This window comes from Muscardinus avellanarius (assembly GCF_963383645.1).
Source record: "Muscardinus avellanarius genome assembly, chromosome: 1".
Lineage (NCBI taxonomy): Eukaryota > Metazoa > Chordata > Mammalia > Rodentia > Gliridae > Muscardinus > Muscardinus avellanarius.
Window position 1 is genome coordinate 32,657,082 of NC_137786.1, and position 16,459 is coordinate 32,673,540.

A 16,459-nucleotide genomic window follows, 5' to 3' on the forward strand; every position below is an offset into this window, starting at 1 on the left:
AGAAATAATCATTCCAGAGGACATAAGAAAAAAATTTTATAAAAGTAATCCCTTGGATAATAGCATAATAAACAAGGATAAAAATATAAATTTCTTCATCTGCAATTGAATAAAGGAGGGAGGGAGGAAGGGAGGGAGGGAGGGAGGGAGGGAGAGAGAGAGAGAGAGAGAGAGAGAGAGAGTGAGAGTGTGTGTGTGTGTGTGTGTGTGTGTGTGTGTGTGTGTGTGTGTGTGTCTGCCTCCAGGCTGCACCCCAGCCCTGTTCTATTTTTTTAATTTAGAAACAGAGTCTTGCTAAGTTGCTGGAGGCCTCACTAACTTGCTGAAGCTGACCACAAACTTGTGACTCTCTTGTTTCAGCCTCTCAAGTACTAGGATTAAATGCATGCACCACCACACCTGGCTTTGGCAACCATATTAGCACAGATATAGAATATTTGCATTTTTTTCTTTTTTTCTTTTTTCTTTTTTCTTTTTTTTTTTTTTTTTTTTTTTTGTGGTACTGTGGATGGAACCCAGGGGCATTCCACTTCCAAGCTACACCCTCAGCCCTATATTTTATTCTTTATTTTTGAAACAAGGTCTCACTAAGTTGTGGAGGCCTCACTAAGTAGCTGAGGCTTCCAAGAATCTGAGGTCCTCCTGTCTCAGCCTCCCGAGTACTAGGATTACAAGCATGCACCACCATGCCTGGCAAACATTTGCTTTGTTGAATAAAGTTATATTTCACAGCTCTGGAATTCTTTACAGATATGAAATGCAGATTTTTTTATTTAATATACCCAGAATTATATTAGCTAATCATTATTTTTTAAAAAAAGGTATAAATGATTTTCCCATGACCTATGATATTAAAGATTGCACTGGTTGTAATTTTGGTCTATAGTTAGAAGATTTCTATCCTCATTTTTCATTAATAGCATTGTTTTATTAATGATTTAGTAAAGGATAACATAGAGAATAAATCAATTTTATAATTGTAAATTTTAAGATATAATTCAGATGCAGTTATTAATTCTTTAAAATAATTCAACTAGTATTAAGTGACACTCTTTGTTTTTAGTTGAAGTAAGGAAGAAAAGGAGGATCATTTCTCCTTAGGTCCTACACAGCAGTTTAAATACTTCATACTGAAATTGTTTTAAAGTATTTGTAAATTACCTACTGGCTTATAAGATATTCTTAAACATGTCATATATTTTTGTTCTATAAATCTGCACTTTCAATATTAAATTGTTAATTGAAAAACTGAAAAGAATATTATTTATGGACATGTTTAATATGTTTATATTATTATTGCCTCATGAATAATTATACCGGGATTTTTTTTTTATATATATACATATATAGTTGTTGAAGTCCGAAGAGGATTCCTCATATAAACCTGTGAAGAAAGCTTGTACTCAACTTGTTGATAACCTAGTTGAGCACATTCTTAAATATGAGGAATCTCTAGCTGGTAAGACATTTTATGTATTGGTCCTTTAGTTGATTTTGTAAGATATTTTAAAATACATTGGGCACATTTCTCATTTTTACCTCTATTTACCTTATAGCTATTTCACTTTACAGTGAAATTTGTTTTTCATTGTATAAATATCTGTTTGATGTTACATTCTACAGTATATTTTTAGGGTTGGCTAAGATTATTTAGAGCAATGTAATAAAAAGAATAGGCCTCATCTCTTCTGCATATCTTTCAGTAGTATATACTTTGAGATGTCATACTGAACAAGAATAAAAGTAAGTCCCGCAGCTACATATGCACTTAGGTAATGGTACCCATCACAAAACCATTTGATATCTTTTAAATTATGTAGAATTTTCTCTCAAAATGAAATTGTTATAACTATTATTTAAATGTTTTTAAAGACTTATATTTCTAATATTGTTTTATAATTGTTAAAAAAATTTTCTTAATCTTGACCTAGAAATCTTGATTTTAAAAAATATATTTTTGTTTTAAGTGATTCAAGTACTTGATAATTTATATTATCTATCACATTATTTACCAATCACAGATTAAAATTTTTCATCAATTTTAAATAATTATAATACAAATATGAACATTATAGGTAATACCCATTGCTAAAAGTATAGAAGACTATTTCCCATCTTCTAATTCACATCAGTGAAGAGTACCCATCAGCCTCAGTCATTCTCCATATTGGGGGCCAGTAGTCTCTAACATATACCATTTATGGCACCCAAAGATATTGTTATCTGAGCATGATGACACATGCCTGTAATCCCAGTACTTGAGAGGCTGAGATAGGAGTATCGCAAGTTTGAGGCCAGCCTCATCCACTTAGTGAGGACCTCAGCAGCTTAGGGAGGCCCTGTTTCAAAATAAAAAATAAAATAGGGCTGGGATGTGACTTGGAGACAGAACGCCCCTGGGTTAAATCTCCAGTATTAAGGAAAAAAAAGATATTATTGATATCCTTTATATTTTCATACACTTTTTTTCCTTTAGTGGTTTTTTTTTTTTTCATTTTTTATTTGTACCTTTTTTTTCTTTTATCTCTTTCTGTTTTTTTTTTTTTTCATTTTCCCCATCTTAGATTTTAATGGAGATACTGATGTCCTTTAATGTTAAAAAGTGCTACTCCCCTCTAGAAATTAATTTGTTTCCTAAGAACCAATGTATCTTCTAACTGGCATCATGTTTTCCCACCCAAATAGCATTTTGTTTAGCACTAATTATAGCGTTGGTCTAATTTCTTCAATTGTCATTCTCATTTTTAATACTTGTCATAGTAACATTTCTTTTTTTTCCCCTCGGTACCTTTAATATCACCTTAGCTTAATTGTTTTCGGCCCCCTTTGCTAATTTTCTTTTTCATACACACCTCCATTCCTTTTTAGTCATACCTATACCACTTTTATTCCCACACACCCATTTCTGAACTTTTCAACTTCTGTCCTACTTTTTAACTTTAGTCCTAAAACTCTTAGTGTGATACTTGCCTCTCATAGTGAGGCCTTTTTTTTCTTTTATCGTCAATGTATGTAATTTCTATAAGAGAAAAAAATGCAAGAAGTCTAGCATCATAGGAAATACTAATCCATTTTAGTGTTGCCTCTACTGCATCTATTCAGGAGATAATAATGAGTAGTTTAAATAATATTCTGTGTAATTTCCACTGCCTTTCATATTTTAGTGTCTTATTTTTCTGTTTGTTTTTTCAGACTCTGACAATAAAGGTGTGAATTCTGGAAGATTGGTAGCTTGCATAACCACTCTGTTCTTATTCAGCAAAATAAGACCCCAACTCATGGTTAAACATGCCATGACTATGCAACCATACCTTACCACTAAATGTAGTGTAAGTATAGCACTATCTTATTTTTCTATCTTAAAAAAACATGTAATATTTTTAATTTAGAATGCACATTTGTCATCTCACTTGATAGATCAGCTGTTAACATTTACTAGAATATATGTTCTAATATTTGTAGCAACTATATTATACACATAATTCAGACTCCATTTCTTTATAATCTCCTAAAGCCAAACCATCTGTAATTGCTTAATAAATGTAGCAATTATTACCATCTCAAAGGTAAAGGAAGCAGAGTTCCTGGCTGAGAAGCTTATTATCTTTTGGATTCTGAATTTGCTTTCATTTGTCATTTATATTTTGTATTAATTATTTTTGTGATAAATAGATTGAATATTGAAAATATAGTATCATACCAGAGATCATAGGCGTTACTTTAGGTTAATAATAACATACACCTTCTGCAATAAAATCTGAAAATTAAATAAACCATTGATTAGATAAAATAGTTCAGAAAATAAAATGAGATTTTAAAAATATATTACACAGTAGCATGATGATTTAGAAGTTACATGGATTATTACAGATAAATAACTAAAAATTTGCAAATGTAAATTATTTTTATATACTTTGTTCCCTGTGTTTCTAAGAAGCTGAGTTTAACTGTTTTCTCTATTAAATTTGATTTGCTGCTATTATCAGATTTTTTAAATTATTTGTGTGTATGTGTGGTGCTGGGAATTGAACCCAGGAGCATTCTACCTCTGAGCTACACCCCTAGCCCAATTTTTTATTCTTTATTTTAAAACAGGGTTTCACTAAGTTGTGAAGGGCCTCACTAAGTAGCTGAGGCTGGCCACGAACCTGTATCGCCCTGTCTCAGCCTCTCAAATACTGGGATTACAAGCGTACACCACCATGCCCGGCTTTTTTTTTTTTTTTTTTTGCGGGTCTGGTGATGGAACTCAGGGACATTTGACCTTCGAGCTACACTCCCTGCCCTAATTTTTATTCTTTAATTTGAAAACAGGGTCTCACTAAGTTGCAGAGGGCCTCACTTAGTCGCTGAGGCTATCTGTGAACCACCATCCTCTGGTCTCAGCCTCCCAAATGCTGGGATTACAAGCATGTGCCACAACACCTGGCTATCAGATTTTTTAGTAATCTAAAATACAAAGTGAAAGTGAAAACCTCAAGAGTTTACTGAAGTTAAGGACTGAGGTCTCTAGCAGAGGATAAGAAATACATAAAAGCTATTTGTGTGCTGGGCATGATGGTGCATGTCTATAATCTCATTACTTGGGAGACCGAGACAGGAAGGTCACAGGTTTGAGGCCATCCTTAGTAACTTAGCAAGACCTGTTTCAAAATATAAAATAAAATAGGGCTTGGATTGTGGTTCAGAAGTAGAATATCCTGAATTCAATCCCAAGTATTCAAAAAGAAAGAAGAAAATATATATTACTTCTAGGACACTAATTTCTTTTTTAAGGCTTATATTAGATCCAGGAATAGTTTAATATTTAATCTGTAGCTAATATCTCGTACTTATTAAAAACAACTATCAGGCACTCTCAGGAATTTCATATGAATTATCTCATTTACTTAATAGAGTGAGTACTCTTTTTATCTCAGTTTTACAGATAAGGAACCTAAAGTTTAGAGAATATAAATAACTTGCTCAGTGTCACATAGCTACCCAATCCCAAAGTTAAAATTCAACGCCTTGTCTCCCTCTAAAATCTGAACTATAACCTATGTAAGTATAAGTAGTCCTTGAATGATATTTAAGCCTTTTTTTTTTTTTTGCAGTACTTAGGATTGATTTATGGGTATTCTACCTTCAAGTTACACCCCCAGCCCTATTTTTTAGTCTTTATTTTGAAACAGAATCTCACTAAGTTATGGAGGGCCTCACTAAGTAGCTGAGGCAGGCTAAGCACCTGCAATCCTCCTGCCTCAACCTCCCACACACTAGGATTACAAGCATGAGCCACCACACTTGGTTCCATTATTATTTTTAAAACAGGATCACTTTTAAGTCGTTTTTTTACATTCTTATTTGTACACACACACACACACACACACACACACACACACAATTTTATTTAATGAAGACTATCTAGGGTTGGGGTTATTGCTTGATGGTAGAGCAATTTGCCTAGCAAATGCAAGGACCTGGGTTCAGTTCCCAGCACCACACACATTCATGCACACAAAGACCTCCTAATATATGATAGATACCCTTTTCAGTGTTTTTTGTTTTTATATCATGTCTCCATTTTTATTTCTCTTCTTCTTAGGGTAAACAATTTAGAATATCCCTACATATTTTATCAATGCATCTGTAATTATAGACACACATGGTAGACTAGGTTTTTTAAAAATTGGACCATATTATATACATATCTATTAGACTTATTAACTAATCTCTCACAAACTGCTATATATCTTGCTGGTATTTGTTTTTGTTTGTAGTGCTAAGATTAACCCAGAACCTTGCTAATACTAGACAAGCTTTCTACCAATGAGCTATATCCCTAGTCCCTATTTCATTATTTTACATGACTATATATTATTCATTTGTGGATGTCTTACAATGTATTTAATCATTTTCCTATTTGGCATGTATTTATATTATATATCTCATTGATTGCCACTGGAGAAAATTCCATAATAAACATTTCTATTTGTGTTAGTCAGCTTTTCATCACTGCAACAAAACACCAAAGATTCACAACTTAAAAGGAGAAGGTTTCTTTTGGTTCTTGGTTTCAGAGGTTTCAGCCCATGGTCACTTTGCCCTGTTGCTTTGGTCCCATGATGAGACAGAGCATCATGGCTGCTGGGAAAGAGAGGAGGGGCCCAGTGTCACACTCTCTCCTTCAAAAGATGCACCAATCACCTAACTCCTTTCCACTAGGCCTACCTCATACAGATTGATTCTACCACCTCCCATTATAGTCACAGGCTATGAAGTCACAGGCTTCAGCATGAAGCCTTGAGGAACATTATGATCCAAACTATAACACTCTATACATTATAAGCACTGTAATTTTCATTTCCTTGGAACAAACAGTCTTAAGAATGGAACTTGCTAGGCTGAGAGAATGCTTTTTGTTTTTTATTTGGGGGTGTATTTTGTTTGTTTTTGTTGTTTGGTTGGTTTGTTGTTGTTTGGCTTTCTAGTACTAGGGATTAAACCCAGGCGCATTCTGTCTCAGAGCTGCACCTCAAGTTCTTTTTTTTTTTTTTTTTTTTTTTTAGGTGGTACTGGGGTTCCTGGAAACCCTTCTACCTCCAGACTTATTTTATATTTTTATTTGGAAACAGGATCTCTTAAGCCAGCAAGGCTGGCTTTGAACCTGCAAGATCCTCCTGTCTCTGCCTCCCATGTGCAGGGATTACAAGTGTACGTCACCACGCCTGGCTCATTTTTTGTTTTGAAAAACTGAGTCTCACTGAATTGCTGAGGGCCTCGCTAAATTGCTGCGACCTCAAACCTGTGATCCTGTTGTCTCAACCTCCCAAGTATTGAGATTACAGGTGTATGTTACCATGCACAGCTTGAAAACTCTTTAAATAAATATTTTAGCTATTAAACCATATTACATTTTTATATTCATTTCAGATATTTTTTCTTGTATTATAGTCTGTAGTTAGTTTCCTTCGTGATCTCCATCATTCTTTTAATTCTCCTAGATTTTAAGATATTTTGTTCACTTGATTTTCCAGGCCAGTATTAAAACAGACGTTGCAGAATATGGTGATACTCTCCCCCCACCCCCAGTGTGGTACTGGGGATTGAACCCAGGGCCAGTCTACTTCCAAGCTACATCCCCAGCTCTACTTTTTTATTCTTCATTTTGTTTTTACTGTATTTTTTTATTTTGGTTTTTTTGTGGGGTTTTGGGGGATTCTTTGTTTTGTTTGGGGGGGTGCTAGGGATGGAACCCAGGGGCCTTCTACCTCTGGGCTATACTCCCAGACCTGTTTTCTATTTTTTTGGAAACAGGGTCTCTAGGTTTCTGGAAGTCTCACTAAGTAGCTGAGGCTGGCTTCGAATTTGCATGATCCCCCTGTCTCAGCCTCCCAAGTACTGGGATTACAGGTGTACATCCCCACGCCCAGCCTACTACATTTTTTAAAAAGTAAAATGTTAGCAGTGATTCTCAAATGAATTTATTTTATCTACAAAACACTTGTATTCCAAGCCTACTTGAACTTGTACCGCTTTGCTTATAGAGTTTGGGAGTGGGAGATAAGGAGATGACAGGATTTCTCTGTGGTTGTTTGTTTTGTTTTGAGGTGTTGTGTTTGTATGTGTGTGTGTCTGTGTGTGTGTGTTTTACCAGTGATAGAAACCAGAGGCATTTTACCTCTGAGTTACACCTTTAGCCCTACTTGCTTACTTACTTATTTACTTTTTTCTTGCTCTCACTCTCTCTCCTTGTCTGTCTTCCTTCCTTCCTTCCTTCCTTCCTTCCTTCCTTCCTTCCTTCCTTCCTTCCTTTCTTTTTGTGGTACTGGGGTTCCTGGAAATCCAACTACACTCCAAGACCTATTTTATATATATTTTTTGGAAACAGGGTCTCTTAAGCCAACGAGGCTGGCTTTGAACCAGCGCAATCCTCCTGTCTCCACCTCCCAAGCGCGGGGATTACAAGCCACACCACCATGCCCGGCTTTCTTTCTTATTTGCTTAAGCAGAGTCTCACTAGTTTGCTAAGAGTCTTGCTAAGTTGCTGAGGCTACCCTTGAACCTGTGGTCCTCCTTCTCGAACCCCCAAGTACCGGGATTACAGTCATACACTGCCATGTCCAGTTGGATTTCTGTGCTATTTAGAAAAAAACTATTCAGTGTGTGTGTGTGTGTGTTTAGTACTGAAGATTGAACCCAGAGACATTTTACCTCTTGAGCTACACCCTAGCCCTATTTTATTCTTTATTTTGAAACAGGACCTCACTAAGTTGCAGAGGGCCTCACCAAGTAGCTGAGGCTGGCTGCGAACCTTTGATCCTCTGTCTCAGCCTCTCAAGTACTAGGATTACAAGCATGTGCTACCACAACTGCTCATTTTATCTCTGTGTGTGTGTGTGTGTGTGTGTGTGTGTGTGTGTGTGTGTGTGGTACTGGGGTGGAGCCCAGGGGCTTTTCTACCTCCAGGTTATACTCCCAGACCTATTTTATACTTTATTTGGAAACAGGGTCTCACTAAGTTGCTGAGACCTTCACTAAGTAGCTGAGGCTGACTTCAAACCTGTGCGATCCTCCTGTCTCTGCCTCCCAAGCGCGGGGATTACAAGCGTGCGCCCCACGCCCCCGGCTCATTTTATCATTTTTTAAATTTTTATTGATTTAATCTTGTGGGGATCCTGAAAGAAAGAATAAATGTGAGTTAGGAAAGTTATTAGCCAGTAAGATAAGTTCAAAAAGTAGAAAATGAGTATCAATAATCCATTTCTAAAAATGGGAAAGTTAAAAAAATAAAAATAAAACTCAGAAAGTTTAGCACAGGATTTCTCTACCTCAGCACTGTTAACAGAGCTAAATTATTCATTGTTAGAGACAGTGCTTTACATTCTAAGATGTTTAGCAGCATTCTTGATCTTTGTTCACTACATGCCATGATCTCCAAAAATGACACCAAAATGTCTCCCAGACATCGCCACATATGGGGAACTAACTCGCCCTAGTTGAAAACTACTGGGTAACATATTTCAGTCTGAAAAATAATAATCTTAAAAATTGTAGCTGGTTGCATTGGTACATAACTGTAATTCCAGAACTTGTGAGGCTGAAACGAAGATCACAGGTTCAAATCTACCCTGTGATAACTATTAAGACCCTATTTTAAAATAAAAAATTTAAAGGGCTAAGGGTATAATTGAATGGTAGACTGTTTTTGGGCTCAATCTCCACAACCTACACACACACACACACACACACACACACACACACACACACAGTACCTGGCTTTGTAAAATGTTTTGCTGATATTTAAATATTTTCATTTTGAATTGACTTGTACTTCATTTTAGGAAAAAAAATAACAACCTTAGCATGTGATTAAGTGACTCCAAGGTCACGTAGTAAGTGTGTGGTAGAAATAGAATCTAGATTCCTGATACTTTCTCATTGGTGCTCTTCTTTCCGTACCTTAAAAAGGTCCTTTTCAAATAGACGCTTGTATTTATAACTGAAGTTTTATATATGTAATATCCTTACCCCCCACAATATGAAGCTGTCATATAGTTTTGTTTTAGGTTTTGTATATTTATACAGCATTTGTTTTATTCTTCCAGACACAAAATGACTTCATGGTTATCTGTAATGTTGCAAAAATCTTGGAGTTAGTTGTACCACTAATGGAGCATCCAAGTGAAACTTTCCTTGCCACTATTGAAGAAGATCTAATGAAACTTATCATCAAATATGGCATGACTGTAAGTATTTGTTTTACAATCTCTGTATTTTTAGTATATAATTGGTAGAAAGTAATTTGTAAAACATCTAAATGACGTTTCAGTGTGCTGTACTAATTGTATATTTGAAATTTAATTTTTATCTAAACTAACATTTTCTTTATTTTTTAGGTAGTACAGCATTGTGTGAGCTGTCTTGGAGCTGTTGTAAATAAAGTAACACAAAATTTTAAATTTGTATGGGCCTGTTTCAATAGATACTATGGTAAGTTCAATGAGTGGGCTTTAAATTTGTTCTTTTTAGTCCTACAAGTATATGTAGCTCATTTTCAGCACAACTGATATACATTAGCATTGAGGGAATTAAAAGAAGTATGATTGTACCCCAGGGTTCACATTCAGAAGCAGAATTTTTTCCTCTCTTTTATATTCTCTCAAGTATGCTTTATGATTATTTCAGATATTGATCTCCTTATAAATAAATAAATAAAGGCTTGTAAGTTTTCTTCCCACTATGTAAAGTAGAATTTAAGTAGTTCTTCCTTAGGTTAATTATATTAACCTCTAAGTAGCATACCCATATTTCTAGGCATTTAAATAATTTAAACCATTAGTAAAATTAATTGTAATACATTTATTTGAATATAATTTAACAATAAAGGGTTTGTTATAAATATTACTTATCTTTATTAGGTGCCATTTCAAAATTAAAAAGTCAACACCAAGAAGACCCAAATAACACTTCACTTCTAACGAACAAACCTGCACTTCTTAGATCCCTTTTCACTGTTGGAGCACTATGTCGACATTTTGATTTTGACTTAGAAGATTTTAAAGGCAACAGTAAGGTAAAGATCATAAGATTACTTTGAAATGTTGTAAGATAGTCCCCTTTAACCCTGTGAGCCAAGAAGGACTGTAATAACCCAGGATGAAAGCAGCAATAGTCTGATTTAATGAGAATTCTGAAAACAGTACTACTCAAAGCATGGTGGTAAGACTTGCTGCTAATCCATGAACTGTTTGTTGCTAGTCTGTGACAAGATATGAAGTTTCTACTAACAACAGTTATATCTGCTCTTTAAACGTAGGCACATGGTTTGGAGCAACAGCTCTTTTTATTTTTTTATTTTATTTTATTTTATTTTATTTTATTTTTGCGGGTCTGGGGATGGAACCCAGGGGCATTTGACCTCCAAGCTACACCCCCTGCCCTATTTTTTTTTTTTTTTATTCTTTATTTTGAAACTGGGTCTCACTGAGTTGCAGAGGGCCTCACTAAGTAGCCGAGGCTGTCCGTGAACCGCGATCCTCCCGTCTCAGCCTCCCAAATGCTGGGATTACAAGTGTGCGCCACCTCTCCCGGCTTATTTTTTATTTTTTTTATTTCTCCATGAAGGGAACAATACATTGGTTTGCATTGTGGGGATAAGCCTCTTTGTCACAGACTGATAATTTGAATGCCACTATTCTAAAATAAGTGGAATTGATGAGTGTGTGTGTGTGTGTGTGTGTGTGTGTGTGTACGCGCGCGCGCTCAGTAAAGGGAATTGGATTGAACCCAGGGCCTTCCACATCGTAGGCAAGCACCCTAACACTGAGCTACATCCCCAAACATTAAAAATAATAATAATAAGCTGGGCGTGGTGGCACACACTTGTAATCCGCGCACTTGAGAGGCTGAGACAGGATGATTGTACAGGTTCAAAGCCAGCCTCAGCTACTTAGTGAGGCTCTCAGCAACTTAGTGAGACACTGTTTCCGAATAAAATATAAAATAGGTCTGGGAGCATAGCCTAGAGGTAGAAAGCCTCTGGGTTCCACCCCCAGTACCACACAAAAAAAAAAAAAAAGAAAGAAAAAGAAGAGGATCGAAGGATTGCAGCCAGCCTCAGCAACTTAGTGAGGCCCTCCACAATTTGCTGAAACTTCATTTCAAAAAAATAAAATAGGGTTGGGGATTAGCTCAGAGGTAGAATGGCTCTGGGTCAATCCCCAGTACCACCAAAAAAAGTTCACACATAGAGATTCTTATTGTTTGCTTTTACGTATTGATTTTTCTTAATAGTTGAAAGTTGACCTACTTCTTGAATAGCTGGGATTTGGGGTTTTTTGGTTTTTGTTGTGTGTGTTTTTTTTTTAAGTACTGAAGATGGAACCCAGGGATGCTCTACCACTGAACTACATCCCCAGACTTTCTATTTTGAGATGTGTTCTCACTAAGTTCCCCAAGGTGGCCTCGAATTTGAAATCCTTCTGCCTCATCTTCCAGAGTTGCTAGGATTATAGGCATGTGCCACAATGTCTGGCTTCTTTCTGATTTCTTTAATATGATTTTCCCCACCTCCATAGGTTAACATAAAGGATAAAGTACTTGAACTATTGATGTATTTTACAAAACATTCAGATGAAGAAGTACAAACAAAAGCCATCATTGGTCTAGGTAAGTTAAGGCTAATTTATTTATAGTTTTTGACTATTTTAGAGGTAGAGTCAACTTTTTTAAATTGTGTGTCTAAATTGTTGCTTTCTTTGAATATGATTTTATTGGCAAGTAGTATCTGATGTAGAACAAAGGACTGAGGTTTAAAACAGCTGGATTTCACTCATGCCTCGCTAGTGACTCTGAGTGGCCTTGAGCAAGGCACTCAACTTCAGTTTCTTCATTAGTAAAATAGTGATAACAATACTGGCTCCCACCCCTACTTCTTAGGGTATTGTAAGAACATTCATTAAAGCAAGTTGATTTTAAAAGATGATGTAGAAGAATTTTGTGCTGTTTGTATACCTTTTGTTATTTTTCATTGTAAACCTTTGTTATTACATGAATCTACCATTTCAGGTTAAAACATTGAGCAGTGTAAACTGCCTTATATAAAAGCACGTGGGAACCAAGCCCCCCCCCCAAAAAAAAAACAATTTAGTTATATGTATAATTTTTCCATGTATTTTTCTAAAATTATTGCTATTATAAAAAATATTCTATAGACAAGTTTATATGGCTTATCTGGAAAGAAATTAGAACATAGGAAAATAAAGGAGGATAGTACTAAGGGTATCCGAACTGGATACTTTTAAAATACATATGTACAAGAAGTCAGCTGGGTATGATGATGCAGGCTTGTAATCCCAGTACTTGGGAGGCTGAGACAGGATTGAAGATTTCAAAAACAGCCTCAGCAAGTAGTGAGACTCTCATCAACCTAGAAAGTCTCTGTTTCAAAATAAAAGTAAACTAGGGCTAGACATAGAATTCCCCTGAGTTCAATCACCAGTGCCAAAAAAAAAAATAAAAATACAAGCAGTCTAAAGGTTTCATTCCATAGGCATTTCATAATACATTTGTTCTTTTTCTTATTTAGAAAACAAAATAAGGCTGAGCATGGTGGTGCATGCCCCTGTAATTCTAGTAGTTGGGATGCTAAGACAGGAGGATTACAAGTTTGAAGCCAACATCAATAATTTAGCAAGATCCTTAGAAAATTAGTGAGACCCTATTTCAAAACAAAAAATAAAAAGGGCTGGGGTATATCTCCAGTACCACAGAATTTTTTTAAATTTCAAAATAAAATACAAGAAGATAAATATGTCCTTGTTTTATTTGGATGTGGTTTGGGTAATGCTGTCAAAGTTTATAATTTAATTGATACTAATGGGTAGTCATTTGAATTAATCTTATAAAAACAAGTACTAAAAAGATTCTAAGTTAACCTAAATCTCATTAAGCCTCATTAAATCATTTTTTATATTTATAAATTGAAATTTTATTATTTTTTCTTCCTCCATTCCTTTCAGAAAATTACTTATGGCAAATATAGCAAAAATTTTTAGACATTATTTATCAGGAAGTTATATTGGTATAATATTGTCTTCAAGCCAATGTGTGCCAAATATTCAGTTTTGATATAAGTTACATGGAATGGCAAAGCCATTTGTACAGATAATTCAGAGAATAGATAAATGAAGTTTTAAAACTTAAACAAGCAGCACTATCCAGAAGAATAGTGCTAGACCAGTTAAGAAATGACATTTTGCCATAGTTATTCTGTGTGACCTTGAGCTAGTTATGTGATCACTCTATGCTTTGGATTTAGCGTGTATTTTGAGATTAATAATACTTGCTACCATCAAGGATTGTTATTTTTCAAATAAATAAGCATTTATACATAATAATGATAATATTATTTTGCTACTTATTAATAGATTATAGAATTCAGCATTGTGGCCTCTATAATGCCATATGAAAAAGAAGTGGAAAATATTTTTAGCTCTAGTTTATTTTAAAAATTATTGTTTCATCAAATGGATATATTTTTATTTTTATTAAAAAATGTCAATGTAGTACTTTCCACTAGGGATCTGAAAAATGTTGCAGACATTACTTCTTAGATCCTGAAAACATCCCTTTGAGGTAGGTGGGTGGTAAATATTATTGTCCCCATTTTACAGATGGAGAATTGAGGCACAGAGAAATTGTGTGACTTACCCAGGGTCACACTACAAGTCAGTGGTGGAGCCAGGAATAGAATCCAAGACTCCTGACTCCTAATCCACTCCCCTAGCCACTAGGCCCTGCTCCCTCCTCAAGGTTTCCTCTTGTGTGAAATTCTCCTTTGAAATGCAATTTCTTGTTTTTAATTCATGGGGAAAGAAGTACCTGCTCTAATACTTCTCTAGGTAAGGCCACCAGCATATTCTTCCAGTCATTCTAAGTTTAAACGTTTGAAATAAGGAGCTCTTTATATAATTTAACATTTTCAGTAAATATTATATTGACTTTTAATAGGAATATATGAAGAGATTTTTCCCCCTCTTTCTTAGGATTTGCCTTTATTCAGCATCCAAGTCTAATGTTTGAGCAAGAAGTGAAAAATCTATATAATAATATTTTGTCTGATAAGAACTCCTCAGTAAATTTAAAAATACAAGTGTTAAAAAACCTCCAAACCTACCTACAAGAAGAAGATACACGTATGCAACAAGCAGATAGAGACTGTAAGTGAAAATTTGCTTATCTATTAGATGAAGAAATTTAGTTAAATAGGAGTGCTTAAGCTGTGGTCCATATCCAAACTTTAGAGTTTTGTATTATTATTTCTAAAGTAGTTTTAAAATTCAGGTATGTGCAAGCATTAACATTTTGAGTAAGAAGGATTATAGTTCTCATCCATCAAGGTTCTCGATCTTTCAAGAGCCGCTGACATGGGGCAGGGTGGGGGAGGATGGACAGATTAAAAACCATTGACCTAGAACTCTGTCTTAACTTTTTGTGATTTGAGCCATGGCTTAAATTTGGACTAGTTAGTAAAGTTACTGTGTTTTACTGTGTGTTTACTCTTTGCTTACTTCCTTAGGGAAGAAAGTTGCAAAGCAGGAAGACTTAAAAGAAATGGGTGATGTTTCCTCAGGGATGAGTAGCTCCATCATGCAGCTTTACCTCAAACAGGTGCTTGAGGCGTTTTTTCACACCCAGTCCAGTGTGCGCCACTTTGCCCTAAATGTCATTGCATTGACTCTAAACCAAGGTCTTATTCATCCAGTTCAGGTAAGCAACTTTTGTAGCAGCAGCACTCACTAACAGAGTCAGATTGCCATTCAGTGACGACATTGTGATTAGAGAATTATTAAGTAGTTTATTATTTCTCTTAATCTTCTTCGTCCTAAACTTTTTTTCTTTTGCTCAAGAGTTGGAGTCTTACTATGTTGCCCAGACTGTCCTCAAACTCTTGAGTTCAAGTGTTCCTCCTGCCTCAGCCTCCTGAATTGTTCTACTCTCAAGAATCTGTTTTGGATACCATCTTAGGTTGTGGTTACTTCAAAATACTCTCCATATTGTTGTAGCTTTTGAACTTTACACCCAATTATATGTATGTGTGTGTGTGTGTGTGTGTGTGTGTGTGTGTGTGTGTGTATATATATATCTTATGGTCAAGAGAATGCTATAGGCTACAAAAGTTATTTATCAAAATGCCAAAGGCTCATACCCTTTAGGATTGATTTGTCTTATTCATTTTCTCTCTCCCTCTTCATGGAGGCTTTTTTTTCCCCTAAAATATACTACATTTAAGTATGTTGTATGTTCTTGCCTGTGTCCTGAAACAGCACATTTACAAATATTTAATCTATTTGTTATGGTTCAAGGCTATCATCATCCAGATCAAAAGTACTTAGGAATCAGCCGGGCATGGTGGCGCACACTTGTAACCCAGCGCTTGGGAGGCTGAGACAGGAGGATTGCACAGGTTCGAAGCCAGCCTCAGCTACATACTGAGGCTCTCAACAACTTAATGAGACCCTGTTCCAAATAAATTATAAAATAGGGCTGGGGTATAGCCCAGAGGTAGAAAGCCCCTGGGTTCCATCCCCCAGTAACACAAAAATAAATACATACATACATACATCCGTACATGCATACATAGGAATCTTTTGCTGGATGCTTTTTACTATGATACAAATTGAAAATCTTATATCCAAAATACATAGAACCCCATAAGTCCATAAGTTTAAAATGCTCCAGAATTCAAAACTTTTTGAGCATCTTGTTGGTGCTCAAAAACTTTTAGATTTCCTTTTTTTTTTTTTTTTTAAACTGGGGATAGAACCCAGGGGCATTCTACCTCTAAACTATACCCCAGCCCTATTTTATTCATTATTTTGAAACAGGGTCTCACTGTGTTGCAGAGGGCCTCGCTGAGTAGCTGAGGCTGGCTGCAAACTGAGATCCTCCTGTCTCAGCCTTCTAATTGCTG

At 35.5% G+C, this 16,459-nt stretch overlaps 1 protein-coding gene across 1 annotated transcript in view; it reads left to right on the forward strand.

Annotated features, from left to right (window-relative positions):
* The window catches only part of NIPBL (NIPBL cohesin loading factor), a gene marked incomplete at both ends in the record, with an annotated part of 122,576 nt that overhangs the window by 88,483 nt on the left and 17,634 nt on the right, over nucleotides 1-16,459 (forward strand). Inside the window, 8 exons of the mRNA XM_080694804.1 lie at nucleotides 1,351-1,459; nucleotides 3,193-3,329; nucleotides 9,591-9,731; nucleotides 9,882-9,975; nucleotides 10,404-10,558; nucleotides 12,063-12,153; nucleotides 14,532-14,705; nucleotides 15,065-15,255. Of these exons, the coding sequence (XP_080550930.1) occupies nucleotides 1,351-1,459; nucleotides 3,193-3,329; nucleotides 9,591-9,731; nucleotides 9,882-9,975; nucleotides 10,404-10,558; nucleotides 12,063-12,153; nucleotides 14,532-14,705; nucleotides 15,065-15,255 (1,092 nt within the window). The remainder of the gene's footprint in view (nucleotides 1-1,350; nucleotides 1,460-3,192; nucleotides 3,330-9,590; nucleotides 9,732-9,881; nucleotides 9,976-10,403; nucleotides 10,559-12,062; nucleotides 12,154-14,531; nucleotides 14,706-15,064; nucleotides 15,256-16,459) is intronic.